Source organism: Eulemur rufifrons, chromosome 28, assembly GCF_041146395.1.
Source record: "Eulemur rufifrons isolate Redbay chromosome 28, OSU_ERuf_1, whole genome shotgun sequence".
NCBI classification, from domain to species: Eukaryota; Metazoa; Chordata; class Mammalia; order Primates; family Lemuridae; genus Eulemur; species Eulemur rufifrons.
This window is the reverse complement of record NC_091010.1, coordinates 5,279,965-5,295,171: the sequence shown is the minus strand read 5'-3', so window position 1 is coordinate 5,295,171 and position 15,207 is coordinate 5,279,965. Positions and strand designations below refer to the sequence as shown.

General features: G+C 45.2%; 1 protein-coding gene across 1 annotated transcript; it reads left to right on the top strand.

The window, feature by feature from the left end:
• On the top strand, positions 1–14,995 carry C28H10orf53 (chromosome 28 C10orf53 homolog). Its single transcript, XM_069461210.1, has 3 exons — positions 1–97; positions 14,163–14,282; positions 14,931–14,995. The coding sequence occupies exons 1-3, from the start codon at positions 1–3 to the stop codon at positions 14,993–14,995; spliced, it is 282 nt and encodes a 93-aa protein (XP_069317311.1).
• The last annotated feature ends 212 nt before the right edge of the window (positions 14,996–15,207 follow it).

Sequence of the window (15,207 nt, the reverse complement as noted above, 5' to 3'; positions counted from 1 at the left end):
ATGCCCGGGAACGCGGTTGTCGTCTTGCGCTACGGGCCGTACAGCGCGGTGGGGCTGTCCGTGGAGCACCGCACCTTCCGCCTGGAGGGCCTGCAAGGTGGGCCTCCTGCTGCGTGCGCCGCTGTGCGCCCCAGCCCCCAGCATCCATGCAATTTGTGCCTTGTGCCTCCTTCCTCAGTGCCCGACCAAGTGCCGCCTCCTCCGAGAAGTCTTCCTGGAGCCCCGCTCCCCAGGATAACTTAGCATCCTCCGGCTTCCACAGCTCGGATGTGAAAGTGGGGACAAATGAGCTGTGGGCCCCCTGAGTGCGGGACAGTGTACACAGATTTCCTCGGTAGAAAAAATTATATAACCCTGCTTACGAATTGGAAAACAGAATCAGAAATATTAAGTGACTTTCACAAGTCAAATGGCTGGAAAATAGCAGTGCCGAAATTCTCTCTCTTAGTCATTCATTCATACAACAAACCTGAATTGAGGATCTAGTATGTGTCAGACACCCTTCCAGGGACTGGAGACGCGCTGTTGAACAATGATGTATGTCCTTGAAGTGATCTTCTCCTTGCTGACCACTAAGTGATGGTTGGGTCAAAGCTCTGAGGGTACAGAGTGCCATGGGAATGTCACTACCTGTGTCTGGCCATAAATGGAGAGGAGGGAGGGGTCTGGAAAAGCTCATTTGAGAAAATTACATTTGAGTTGAGCTTTAAAGAAATGAGTAAAAACTAACCAGGTAAAGAAAGGAAAGAGCCTTCCAGGAGGGACTAATGTTTGCAAAGGCTGGAGGCATGAATAAGTGATGATTTTTAGCACCGATGGGGGGATAAGGGTGGAGAGGGAGACAGAGGCCAGATCCTGCAGGGCCACAGATGAGTTGTAAGCAGGGGAAGGAAAGCCTGGTTGCCCTGAGGATCACAGATCAGAGGGGCCGAGAGCGGGAGCAGGGAAGACAAGTCAGAAGGCTGTTGTTGGCATGGTCCAGGGTTCAGAGTAGCTTGGACCAGGACAGCCTTAAAGGGGATAATGGATCAAGGTAAAAGCAGTGCTGCTCCCTGAGGATGGATGTGGGAGGCAGGGGTAAAGAGGATGTCATGCACAGAAAGTCAGCGTCTGGCTTGAGACAGTGCTGATGGATGGAAGTGTTCGCCGCTAAAATTGAAAACGCCAAAGATGGACCTTAACTTGGAGGAATATGTTCCATTTTGGATATACAGACAGTCCCCAGATGTGATTTTTCAACCTTACGATGCATTTATCTGGAGGCAACTCCATCATAAATGGAGGTGCATCTGGACTTACAGTGGTTCCACTTATGATTTTTCCACTTTACATGGGTTTACCAGGGTACTAAATGCATTTTAGACTCACGATGTGTTTATTGGGATGTAGCCCCATCGTGAAGTCAAGGAGCATCTGTAGGAAGGTTTTCATGTGCTTTCAGCTGCCTAGATGGAGGTACTGAGTCAGCTCTGCTATCCTGGAGTTGAGAGAAAAACTCTAGAGGTGGAGATAGAAATATATGAGTCATTGACTTGGAGAGAACATATAGAATGAGAAGAGGGCCCAGGACTGAGCCTTCATGAACTCCATTATACGACTCAGACTAAGAATCTTCCATGCAAAATGCTGTGGGAGTCCAGAGGAGGCAAACATCAGTTTTGACTCAGCAATCAGGGAAGGCCCCCTGAAGGAGATGACATTTGAGTTCAAGTTTGAAGGATGGGTAGGATTTCAGTCGGCAGAGAATGTTGCTTTCTCTGAGAGAACAGTTGACAGAATTTCTGTTGTAAATACCTCAGTGTTCGTATTAGTTTACTAGGGCTGCCATAACGAAATACCATAAACAACAGAGATCTACCTTTTTCACAACCTGAGGCTAGAACTCCCCGATCAAGGTCCAGCAGGGGCGGTTTCTGGTGAGGGCCCTCTTCCTGGCTTGCTGCCAGCTACCTTCTCTCTCGTCCTCACATGGTGGGGGGACGTGGGGGGAGTGGGCAAGATCTCTGGTGTCTCTTATAAGGACATTAATCCTACCAGATTAGGGCCCCACCCTTATGACCTCATTTAACCTTAATTACCTCCTAAAGGATCTATCTCCAGATATTAGTATAATCACATTGGGGGTTAGGGCTTCAACGTATGACAGGGGGTGCACAATTCAGTCATTAGCAGTGCCATATAGTGATGGTTAAGATGTTTTGTAGTCTTGGCTAAGGATGCAGCCCAAATAAATGACTTTTCTCTTCCTCCTGCTCTGATGAGGCCCACCCACCGTCACCTCATAATTCACCTTTAGTTTATGTTTACTTTCTCTAAAAATAATGAAGATCTTAGCCCACTGAGGGAAAACAACTACATCCAAGAGATCTTTGAGACTTCTTACTTCCTCTTTCTGTCCCCAGCCTCTTGACTTTTGCAGACACTTTTCTTTTTATTTGTCCCAGACCTAGGGTATGTGAGCTCCTCCCCCCCCCCCCAAAACCCACCCCCACATTTTCAGTCAGTTCAGCTATTTCTTTCTTTCTTTTTTTTTTTTTTTTTACTATTTTTATTGTGGCAAAGTACACATAACAAAATTTCCCACTTTAACCATTTCCAGGGTACAATTCAGTGACATGAATTACATTCACAATGTTGTGGAACTGGTCTGTTATCGATTGTAAACAGAAATTCTGTACCCAGTAAGCAGTAACTTTCCATGCCCCAAGCCCCAGCCCTTGGTAACCTCTACTCTGCTTTCTGTCTCTATGCATCTGCCCATTCTAGATATTTAATAGGAGTAGAATCATACAGTATGTGTGTCTGGCTTCTGTGTCTGGCTTATTTCACTTTTATTTTCAAGGTTCATCCATGTTGTAGCATGTATTAGTACTTCATTTCTTTTTGTGGCTAAGTAATATTCCTATACACACACACACACACACACACACATACACATACACACACACACACACATACACACCAGGTTTCGTTTATCCATTCATTTGTTGATGGACACTTGGGTTGGTTCCACCTTTTGGCTATAATGAATAATGCTGTTAAGAACATTGGAGAACAAATATCTGTTTGAGTCACTGTGTTTCAAAGGAGTAGAGTTGCTGAATCATATACTCATATATTTAACTTTTTGAGGAACCTCTAAACTGTTTTGCCAAAACAGCAACACCATTTTACATTCCCACCAGCAATGCACAAGGATTCCAATTTTATGTTTTGTTTTGTTTTTTATTATAACATTCCTGGTAGGTGCAAAATGGCATCTTGTAGTTTTGACTTGCATTTCCCTCATAGCCAATGACGTTGAGCATCTTTTTATGTGCTTGTTGGCCATTTGTATATATTTGGAGAAATGTCTATTCAAGTCCTTTGCCCATTTATAAATTGGGCTATTCTTTCTGTTGTTGAGTTGGAAAAGTTCTTTATATATATTCTGTTTTTGTTTGTTTGTTTTTTAGAGACAGAGTCTCACTGTGTTCTGGTCTCTGACTCCTGGATTCAGGGGATCCTCCCTCCTTAGCCTCCCAAGCCTGAGTAGTTGGGATTATAGGCACAAGCAACTGTGCCCAGCTATACATTCTGAATACTAGAACTTTATCAGAATAAATGATTTTCTCCCATTCTGTAAATTATTTTTTCATTTTCTTAATAGTGTCTTTTGATGCACAAAATTTTTACTTTTAATGAAGTTCAATTTATCTATTTTTTTCTTGTGTTGCCTATGCTTTGCTGTTTAAGAAACAAACCATTGCCAAATCTAAGATCATACACATTTGCCCCCATGTTGTCTTCTAAGAGTTTTATAATTTCTAAAAATTTTTTTGTGAAGCTATCCTTCAAATATAATTTCTAAATTTAGATCTTTGATCCATTCTTGGTTAATTTTTACATATAGTATAACGTAAGGGGCCAACTTAATTCAAAAGATACTCTTGTGGATATCCAGTTTTCCCAGCACCTTTTGTTAAAGAGACTGTTCTTCACACATTGAATGGTCTTGGCACCCATATCAAAAATCAATTGGCCATTCATTCACATTAATCAGTGTGAAGATTTATTTCTAGGCTCTCAATTCTATTCCACTGTTCTATTTGTTTATCTTTATGCCAGTACCATATTGTTATGATTATTGTACCTTTGTAGTAAATTTTGAAATCAGGAAATGTAAGTCCTCCAACTTTGTTCTTTCTGAAGACTGTATTGACTATTGTGGGTCCCATGAAATTCCTTGTGAATTTTAGGGAATTCATTTCTGCAAAAAACACCATTAGGATGGTTAAAGAGATTGCATTGAATATGTATAATTCTTTGGGTAGTATTGTTATCTAAACAATATTAAGTCCTTTAGTCCATGCACACAGGATATATTTCCATTTATTTAATTCTTCTTTAATTTCTTTTAGCAAATTTTGTAGTTTTTGGCTTACAAGATTGCAGCTCATTGCTTAAATCTATTCCTAAATGTTTTGTTCTTTTAGATGCTATTGTAAGTGGAATTGTTTTCTTGACTCCCTTTTCAGAGTCTGACTCCCTTTTCTATGCACTGCCCGTGCATAGAAACTCAACTGCTGTGTGTTGGTTTTGTATTCTTCAACTTTGCTGATCTCATTTATTAGCACCAATAGTTTTTTTGTTTTAGGAAACTAGAGTTTTGTGGATATAAGATCATGCCATCTGCAAATAGAGGTGGTTTTACTTCTTTCTTTCTAGTTTGGATGTTGTCTATTTCTTTTTCTTGACTGATTTCTCTGGCTAGTACTTCCAATATTATATTGAATAGAAGTGGCAAGAGTGGGCATCCTTGCCTTGCTTCTGCTCTCAGGGGAAAGTCTTTCAGTTGGCCTCATCCAATCGTTGAAGACCTTACTACAACAAATATTGAAGTTTCTCAAAAAAGCAATTCTCCTCAAGACTGCAACATAGAAACTCAACCTGACCGGTGAGCCAATTCCTTAAAATCTCTCTCTCTATGTGTGTGTATACACACACATACACACACATGCACACACACACACAGACACATATATATGTATATACAGATGGTCCCCGACTTACAATAGTTGAACTTAATGATTTTTTGACTGTATAATGGTGCTTTCAGCTATGTATGTTAATGGCAAGAACCCATACAACTATTCTGTCTTTCACTTTCAGAACAGTATGCAATAAATCGTATGAGGTATTCAGCACTTTATTGTAAAATAGGCTTTGTGTTAGATGATTTTGCCCAACTGTAAGCTAACATAAGTGATTGAGCACATTTAGAGTACGCTAGGCTAAGCTATGATGTTCTATAGGTTAGGTAGACTAAATGCATTCTCAACTTACAGTATCTTCAACTTAAAATGGGTTTATGAGGACATAACCTCATAGTAATCTGAGGAGCATCTGTATATTACATATGTGTGTGTGTGTATATATATGTATATACACATACATATCCCCTATTGGTTCCATTTCTCTGGAGAACTCTTACCAATACACAGATTTTGGGTTTTTTTTTCCTTTCAGCATTTTAACAAATATTTAAATATGTTATCCCACTGCCTTCTGGCCTCCATGGCTTCTGACCAGAAATCAGCTGTTAACCTGCTGAGTATCTCTTGTACATGATGAGTCACTTCTCTTTCACTGCTTTCACAATCCTGTCTTCGACTTTTGACAATTTGTCATAATGTGCCTTAGTGTAGATCTCTTTGAGTTCATCCTGCTTGCAGTTAGCTGAACTTCTTTGATATGTATTTTCATGTCTTTCATGAAGTTTGGGAAGTTTCAGTCATGATTTCTTCAAATATTCTTTCTGTCCCTTTCTCTTTTTGCACTCCTTCCAGGACTTCCATTATGTATATGTTGTTATACTTGAGAGTGTGCCACAGGTTTCTGGGGCTCTGTTAATTTTTCTTCATTCTTCTTCCATTCTGCTCCTCAGACTAGGTAATCTCATTTGTCTTGTATTCAAGTTTGCTGATTCTTTCTTCTGCTTACTCAGATCTGCTGTTGAACCTGTCTCGTGATGTTTTTATTCCAGTTATTATACTTTTCAACTCCAGAACTTGATTAGTTCCTTTTCAGAATTTCTATCTCTTTATTGATCTTCTCATTTTGTACATATCTCATTTTTCTCGTTTCTTTTAGTCGTTTATGTGTAGTTTCCTTTGGCTCTTTGAGCATATTTAAGATAGTTGATTTAACATAAGCCCAATGTCTGAGCTTCCTCGGAGAGTTTCTGTCAATTAATATGTTTTCTTTGACTGGGCCATACTTTCCTGTTTCTTTATATGTTTTGTGATTGTTTTTGCTGAAAACCAGACATTCAGATATTATAGGGTGTTATCCCTGGAAATCAGATTTTCCTCCTTCCCCAGAGTTTTCTATTCCTAATTGTTGAAAGCTTAGCTTGTGCTCAGCCAGTATGTTTTGGCTAAAATTTCCTTGAATGCCAAGTGCTTTAAAACCAAACCAAACAAAGAAATTTCTCCCATTCTTTGTGGATTTCCTCTACATTGAGGCACTCCTGTAATACTTAGCCAGGCTGGTCACAGTTCTGCCCCGGCCTCTGCCTCCTCTTCTCACTGAGCCTGTAGATCAGCCAGTGCTGAAAGCTTTGGATCTTCGTGGTCTTTTCGGGGCACGCATCCTGTTCTAAGCCTGCTCTTGGCCTTCTAAATCCCCCAGTATACACGAGTCCTTCTGAATGTCCTAATTTCCCAAAGAAACTCTCTCTCCAGGTTTTCCCCTCAGGCTTTGTGAAATCTATTGTGTGTCTCAGCTATAATTTTTTGCCCAGGCAGCTGTGAGTTTTTCATTTGCCTTACAATGTTTCTGAGCGCCGCCCACAGCTTTTCCACCTTGTGTGGGTTCCAAGTCAGGCAAAGACAGGTGCCTTGTTTCGGTCCTTCCGGAAGGCCCCAGAGGGGTTAGAACAGAAAAACACAAGAATTTGCGAATAAAGTCTGCTCTGCTTCCTCTGGAATGAAGAACCAGGGTCCCACACTGGGAGCATGGGCTGCTGTCACTGAGACTGCCACTGAGTCAGGGAGAAGGTGGGGTGAGGGCAAAGGAAAATTCCACAGAGCGCTTCTGCCATTTTAAAGCTGCCTTTTCCTTAATTCATTGTTCCCTTGGTTGCTGCAGACCTTTGATTGTTTTCTAGAGTTTTAACAAAGTCGGTTCTGACAGTTTCTGGTTGTTTTATCAGTGTTTCTGTGGAGAGGTGGAGTTTGGAGCTGTCTACCCTGCCATTTTGCTGATGTCTGCAGCCACTTGTAATTATGCTCCTTTCTGCTGCCTTACTGCTGCCACAATCAGCACGACTGTGGGAGTCCCATTAGCTCATTTACATACTCAAAATTATATTAAACAGAATGCAGAAAGGTACATTTTGCTCCGATACACATCTTACAAGTATTGGGGGACCCCCCTAGTTTGTCCATGGGTTCTGTCAGCTTTACCTGTCACCTCTCCCTGGTCACTTGTCTCCTGCCTACACTCTTGGCACAGTTGGCAGGGAGATGGCGTGAGCACAGGTTAAGCTCAGGGGCTCTGAAGTGCAGCCAACCTGGTCTGAATTGGACTCTACCATTTGGTAGCTTTGTGGCCAAAGTCAAAATCAAGTAATTTACCCTTATGAGCCTCAGTTTACTTGCTAGTAAAAGGGGAATGTGAATCCCTACCTCACTGATACGAGATTCTGATGAGGAAACGCGTGTAAGGAATACCATGCCTGCACATAGCAAGTGCTCCACAGCATTCATTCTTACTATTCCTGAGGAAGGGTCATTGGGAAGGGGAGAAGAGGGAAGCCTGGGGCACATCTAGGGAGCAGTTGGGTCTGGGTGGAGGATGTTGGGCAACAAGGGTGTCTGACCTGTTTCACCTTTGGCGACAAGGAACCAGCAAAGGTTCTTGAGCTAAGGAAGGGTGAGACCAGGGAGGTGCTTTCAGAGTCCAATTCCAAAGGAAGAGATTTAGGGAGGAGAAGTGGGGAAGAAATGAACTATTAAGAAATATTAATAGCCGGGTGTGGTGGCTCACACCTGTTATCCTAGCACTTTGGGAGGCTGAGACAGGAGAATCACTTAAGGCCAGGAGTTTGAGACCATCCTGAGCAAGAGCAAGACCCTGTCGCTATAAAAAATAGAAAATTAGCTGGGCATGGTGGGGCATGCCTGTAGTCCCACCTAGTCGGAAGGCTGAATCAGGACGATACCTTGAGCCCAGGAGTTCGAGGTTGCAGTGAGCTATGATGACACCTCTGCACTCTAGCCTGGGCAACAGAGTGGGATCCTGTCTCAAAATGAAAAAGAAGGGAAAAAAAGGAGAAAGAGAGAGATGAAAGAAAGGAAAAGAAAGAAAGAAAGAAAAGGAAGGAAGGAAGAAAGGAAAGAAAGGAAAAGAAATAAAGAAATAAAGAAAGAGAAGGAAGGAAGGAAGGAGAGAAAGGAAAAGAAAAGAAAAGAAAAGAAAAGGGGAGGGAAGGGGGAGGGGGAGGGAGGGGAGGAGAGGGCAGGGCAGGGCAGGGAAGGAAGAAAAAGTCAGCCAGTGGTTAGAAATTATGTTCTGGAGCTCAGGAGAAAGATGAAGGCAGGATTTGAGTCAGAAGTAGTTATGACTTTAAGTGACATCTGTATGCTGATGACTTCCAAATTTATATCTTTAATTGGGACCTCTCATTGCCACTGCCTTGCTGAGCAGCAGCTCAGACCTGGTGCGCCAGAATTTCCCGGCGGGACTCCTAACACCCACCCCACCAGCAGCTCTGCTCACTCCCCTCTCTGCTCCTGGCAGCTCCCTGCTTTCAGGTGCTGGGGCAGGAAACCTCGATGTCACCTCTCTTTCCTTTCCCCTCCCCGTTTAGTCTGTCAACACATCCTGTCAGCTCTGTGCTCACAGCATGTCTAGAATTCAACCCTTCCTCCCCCTCCTGCCCACCCCTCCGTCTTTCTGTCCAGCTGCCATCTTCTCCTGCCTGGTTGCTCCCCGGCCTCCTCACTGAGCTCCCCGCAACCGCCCCTGTGGTCTGTTCTCAGCGCCAAAGCCAGGTGTGGTGAGCCTGAGTCATGGCGTGGCCTTTGCCTCCAAGGACATCCTGCTGGCTCCCAGCCGACTTAGGGGAGAAGCCAAAGGCTCACATGGCCCCCTTCACTCCTTCCCTCCCGCAGCTGCTCACCCTGTCCCCGGCTCGGCTCCTGCTGCCGGCCCTCAACACTCAGTAGCTCCCACCCCGCCTTGCCAGTTGCTGTTCTGGAACGTTCTTTCCACAGATCTTCACTCTTCACTCTCTTAAGCTTGGGGTATTCCTCACAAGTCGCCTACAGCAGGCCTTGCTCTCAAATCAGTGCTTCCCTCTGCTCCCTCGGCCTGATCTCCTGTCCCTCCTCCCCGTTGCTTCCTAGTGCTCGTGAGCATCTAACACAACGTGCATTTCACCTATTGCTGGTTCCCCATCTCCCCCCGTGGGTGCATCTTCAGCGGGGCAGGGATTCTCGTCTGTTCTGTTCTCTGCTGGGTCCCAGTGCCTAGAACTGTGCCTGGCTTGTTGTAAACATCAATAAATATTAGTTAAGGAAATCAACCTGCATAAAGCCGAAGGTTGGAGCCACAGGAGGTGGGACTGTGGAGGAAGCCAGGGCAGGCAGGACACTGGCCGCTGGCCCCTCTGAGGGGCAGAGTGTTCAGAGAGAGGAGCGGCCAGAGGGGGAGAGGCGTGGAGGTAGGAGAGAACCCGGAGGCAGGGGCGGTGGGATTTCCAGAGGAAAGGGCCCGTGGGCCCCAAACAGCTGAGTAGGAGTTATCTCCAGAGACGGATGAATGCGTGTTGGCAAAGGGCTTAGAGAACGCGTATTCTCGTGCCCTCTCTATGGGGAGGGTAAATTGGGCAGTCACCTTGGATGGCAACACGGCAGTGTCTATTAAAACGTAACCACAGACTGTAGAATCCAGCTTTCTGTTCCTCAGTATTTTCCTTATGAAAGAAAAAAAAAAAAAAAAAAAAAAAAAAAAAACACCCACACAGGCACAGGGAGATATGTTGCAATATTTTGGTGATAGTGAAAAATTGGAAACAACCAGAAAAAGGAAAGGCTAACTAAATCACAGCTCACGCACCATGCGAGGCACCGTGCAGCTCTGCAGAGGACGGAGCAGCCCTGTGTGCAGACAGGCCCGGGCACCGCGCCCTGAATGCCAGGAACACCCCCGTCCCGCTGCCATTGAGAAAAGATGGCCGGGGGGAGATTTAGGGGTGACTTTTAAAATTTTGCCCTTTTCTATAAGTTTTAAGGTTTTTAAAAAGTCGTGAGTCTATAGTGCTTTACAATCTGATAAAGTGTTAGACTTTAATGTATATATATTTTCTTAATATATTTGCTTAAAGAAGCAAGACAGGAGATGGGTCGAGGGGATGTCTGGGGGCTGCATCGAATGTGTGGATGCTTCTTGGCTCTGGAAGGGCAGCTCTGGAGGGCGGGCTGCAGGCTCCCCACCAGGAGTAAGGGAGTGGGTAGACACGAAGCAGCGAAGAGCAAAGGCAGCGGGCACAGGCTCTTCCCACAGCAGGGGACGGAAGGAGTATTTGAGAAGATCAAGGGGAGCATTTTTATGGTTGAAGGAGACTTGAGGATTGCAAGGTGTCCGCAGGCGGTTGATTTGTAAAGTAAGCTCTGTGTGTCCATGAATGATAACTCGTATGATACTGGCACCAACATTTACCAAGGCCAGGGTGTTAGCAGCAAGGCGGGGAGCATCTGGCCATCACCCCTCCCACACACTTCAGACCCAACACTAACATCACAGCAGGCAGAGTGGTGCAATTGCAGGCCCTCCTCTGCAAAAATCTCCATCTGAATTCTGTGCATTTCTTTAAAAATCATATCCCTTTATCATTTCCTGAAGCCCTGCTGGCTTTGGAAATATGCCTGATCTTTTCTGAACTTAAGCAAACTGAAAATTTTTATTCTTTCTTTATTTCCCATGAATTATAATAGCTCAGCAAAAATATCTCCACTATAGTCTCAATACTGATGAAGCTAAACTAAACCTTAACAAAGAGTTGTAAGTAATTTCTCTGGCCATGGTTGTTCCTGGCCTGCTGCACTTAAGTCTGCCAAATGACCCACGCACAGGAGTTGGAAGGAATTGAAACTGACCCTTAAAAATTGAATCCACTCTTATTTAGCTGAGACGCCCCATGTGCCATTTTCCCGTCCCTAGCTAGGCATTGGCTGCCTTCATTAATGGTGGTTGGCATGGCTTCTGTGCTGCGTAGAGGAGGGAGAGAGGTCTGTCTGTACACCGTGACTTCCTGACCAGCAGCGTTTAAATCACTCGCAGATGGAGCACGATTCTGCCTGCACTGAGAGGAGGGAGGCTTATCTGCGTCCCTTCAGTTTATCTAGATCCCCCTTGAAGAATGAGGTGCCACTTCAAAGAGGTGGGTGTTCTGCGGGTGGCCTTACAGCTTCTGGTTGATTTATGCTGGAGTTTAGCCACTGCCTTTGCAGAGACTTTGTTTCACGGAGTATATTTATCTGACCTTTCTTTGAATAGACAACCCCACAGCAGCTCATAGGAAAAAATGGGTCCTCCATGTAGAGAGGTGGCATTTGGATGAGCTGCAGGAATTCTGGGGCTTCTCTGTGTTTGATCCCTTAAGCTTGCGCTGGCCACCCCACAGCTGGGCTCCGCACATCCCAGACGGATGAGGAGGAGCCGGGCGTCCTGCGGCTGAATGGACGGCGTGGACTCTGAGGCAGCTGATCGCTTTAATAAGAACCAGACTCAGGTCACTCGGGGTCCACAGGAGTCGCAGGCAGTGCCAGCTCCATTCTGAGTGTGTTAACTCAGTGGGCCTGCATTGCTGTCTGGCACCTGCAGGAGCGCTGGGGCTGGGCGTTGAGGGCAGGAGGAGGATGCACACCCTTAGGGACGCAGAGAGTCTGTGCTCCCGACCCCGTGTAAGGCAGAGTAAGGAGCGCTGTGGCCTCGTAAGAGGATTTCTTCCTATTGCCTTCTTCTGCTCACAGATGACATGGACCCTCATTATTCGGCACCCCCAACTCCACAGAGTGGGTCATTCAGTGGATCAAATCCTGGTTGTGAGCTGCACAATGCCATGTAAGAATGACACTGTCCTCATAACCCAGGGGCTGCATGAGGCTCCGTGAGAAGGGCCCCAGGCAGGGCCGTGGCGGCTGCCGGTGCTCACCTAGGGGTCTGCTCCTGCCTATGGGAGACAGTGCCTGTGCCCCCCCTTCTCTCCACAGCCCCTAGGCCTTGGAGCTGGCCTTGGGTGTCAGCAAGAGAGTGCCAGCACCTCACCCCCAGAGGCAGGGCTGTAGGTGGGAATGGAGAAGCTGTTTGGCCCCTACTTCCTTCCTGTCAAGCTGAAGCGTGTTCCCGGAGTGTCTTCAGGCAGACACGGCTTCGTCCGAGGGGGCGCTGCTGGGGGAGCGTGGGGTCCCAGAAATCTCTGCCTGCAGACTGCCTTTATGTCCCCCTAGATGAACGGCCCTTCCAGACCGGCGGGACTGCTTCATTTAAGCAAGTCACAGCCCAAGCTGTACGCCTTCCTCAAAGATGTTTAATACTAGACACTTAAACAGGATACAATATCATAAATATGCCAACAAGAAAGATGCGGGTGTCCTTTAGAGAGGCATTAGGTGATGCAGGCCGATTAGGGCCACCACCAGGAGCCCACAGAGCATTATCTTGTTAATGGAGATCCTCGCTGAGTCTCTTTCTGAAGTTCCTTTCCAGAAGTGAAATTAAAATCACGCAATTAAATTGTTCACAGTTGGGGCTGGATGTTCTTGAACTGATTGAAAGATGAAGTGGACACACCAACATTTTGAAACAGCAATTGTCTCTGTCATTAAATGCAATTAACTGACATAACTGTCTGCTTTTCACCAGTCCAATTAGTAAGACTGATTGAAATGCTAAAACTTTAAAAAACATGCCACCCACCTGATTTCTCCCTCCATCCTCACCAAAATTCTCACCCGCATATGAAGACTGCCAAAGGTGGCTTTGAGCCACCCACTCTAGTGTCTATATCAGGGGGTGAGCAGGGCTTTCTACCAGAAACTGGGGAGGAAGGGCACGCCCACTCCAAGGTCAGTGTTATAGGGCGAACACACCGAGGCAACTGGGAGAAACTCGTTGGCGAGAACAGAGCTCTGGTCTGTGCCATGCACACCACTTCCTCCGACCCATATATCCTTGCACTTCCATGACAGAGATTAAACCTAATGTTTTCTCCATGGCTGATCTCCGGGGAAGGAGCCACTGAATGTAAGTGATAACCAAAATGCAGACTCCAAAAAAAACTTTTTTCTGATTATGATAAACAATCGGGAAAATGTTGAAAGAATAAAAAGGGGAAAGTTTCATATAATCTTACCACAGAGGGGTAATCACTGTGCTAAGTGATATTTTCTTCCTCCTTTCATACATATTTTAATTAATGTTGAATATATATTTTAATATATGTTACACATATTCATGTCTTGTATTTTTGCTCATCAGTATTTTTGCTTGAAGTATTAAAAACTTGAAATATAAAAAACCTAAACATCTTTTAAATGTCCAAATAAAATCTCATTATATGGACATACCATTTTCTTATTATCGGATCTGTAAGTTGTTCCCAGTATTTTGGTATGATAATAATATAGAAAGGACATCTTATTGCAAAAACCTGCCTGTATTTCTAGTTTTTTTGCTTAGGAAGGTTTCTTTCAAGTGCAATTTCCTGGGCCAAAGATCCGAATGGTTTTTTGAGGCTTGTGGTAGGTACTTGTCAAACTGCCCTCTGGAAAAGTGACAGATTTGCATTTCCATCAGTGGGGTGAGAAGTTGCCTAATCACCTGAGTCCCCTCCAACACAATCTCTGGAAAGCCCACTCGCTCTTTCCTAGCGAAAGCTCATTGTTCAACAAATCACCTGGGTCTGGGGAAATAGCAATGCAAAGCTGAATTGTCAGGCCTCTGGCCGTAGCTCCCATCAAAGGGGAGGGCACAGGCCAGCACCAGCTAAGGGCCTGCCAAGGCGGTATACCCATGAGCAACTGGGGGCAGACACGCTACTGTCATCCATGAGGACAGCTACCCGTAATCTGAAACCTGGCCCCGTCACCCACCTCCTTCTCTGTCTTCTCCAGCTGTGCTGGCCAGAGATGGACACGAGGTCATCCTAGAGAAGATAGAAGACTGGAATGTGGTAGAACTCATGGTAAATGAAGAAGTGGTCTTCCATTGCAACATCAAGGACTTGGAGTTTGGTAAGCCCTTGAGCAAGGTTTCCAGCCAGCATTCTGCCGCCTCCTCTGAAGAGTCCCTCAGTTTCTAGTTGAAATGGTCAGTGTGTTGTGTCTGGGTTCACAGTGGGCTTCTTTCTGAGTTTTAAATTCATACTGCGAGCCCTATGCCCTGTGGCACAGACAGGAGAGTGTCCTGAGCCACACAAAGGGAAGTGCTGGATGCCCTGGGAACAGAAGAGGAAAGAAAATGAAGTTAAGCCCTTCAAGTGATATGATGGAATTTAAGGATAATAGGTTTTTTACACTTTAATAATGTGTTTTATTATTTTCTTTCAAAGCTATTTTTGTTCCATTTGTTTATTCTATCTAGACTTACTAAGACAATTAGAGTCAATACGCCAGCAGGGCATGGCGTTATCAGCAATGTTCTAGAGGATTTCTTTGCCCTGGAGACTTTCTGGCCTGGCAGTCTGGCACCGTGCGTGCCTCTCTGTGCTCAGAAGTAAAAGCTTTTGCAATTCACTAGTACTCTTTTATCAGAGGCTAGTTGACATTTTACATGCCTGTGGCCTTTGAAAATGCACTCTGGGTGGAAGCCGGGTATATGTCTAATAAGACATTACATTGTATATAAAGCTGGCCAAAAGAAAACTCTATCTATTTCCCTAGGAGGTGATGGTAAATTAGACCCACTGTGTGAAAAGGCCAGGATAGCCGTGCTGAATGCCTACTGATCTCCTCATGCAACAGACGTCTCGAGTGGGCAGAACAGCAGCTGCCCCCAGCCATTCTGTGATGCAGACAGCAGTGGCCGTGCCGGGGCGTGGACGCTGGGCTCTACCAATCAGAACGGGGTGATGCCGGCCTGTCCGTCAGCTTACACAGCATCGGGTTTCTCACCTGGCTGCTAGGGGCCCAGAAATAATAAAACCACATCATTTGCAGC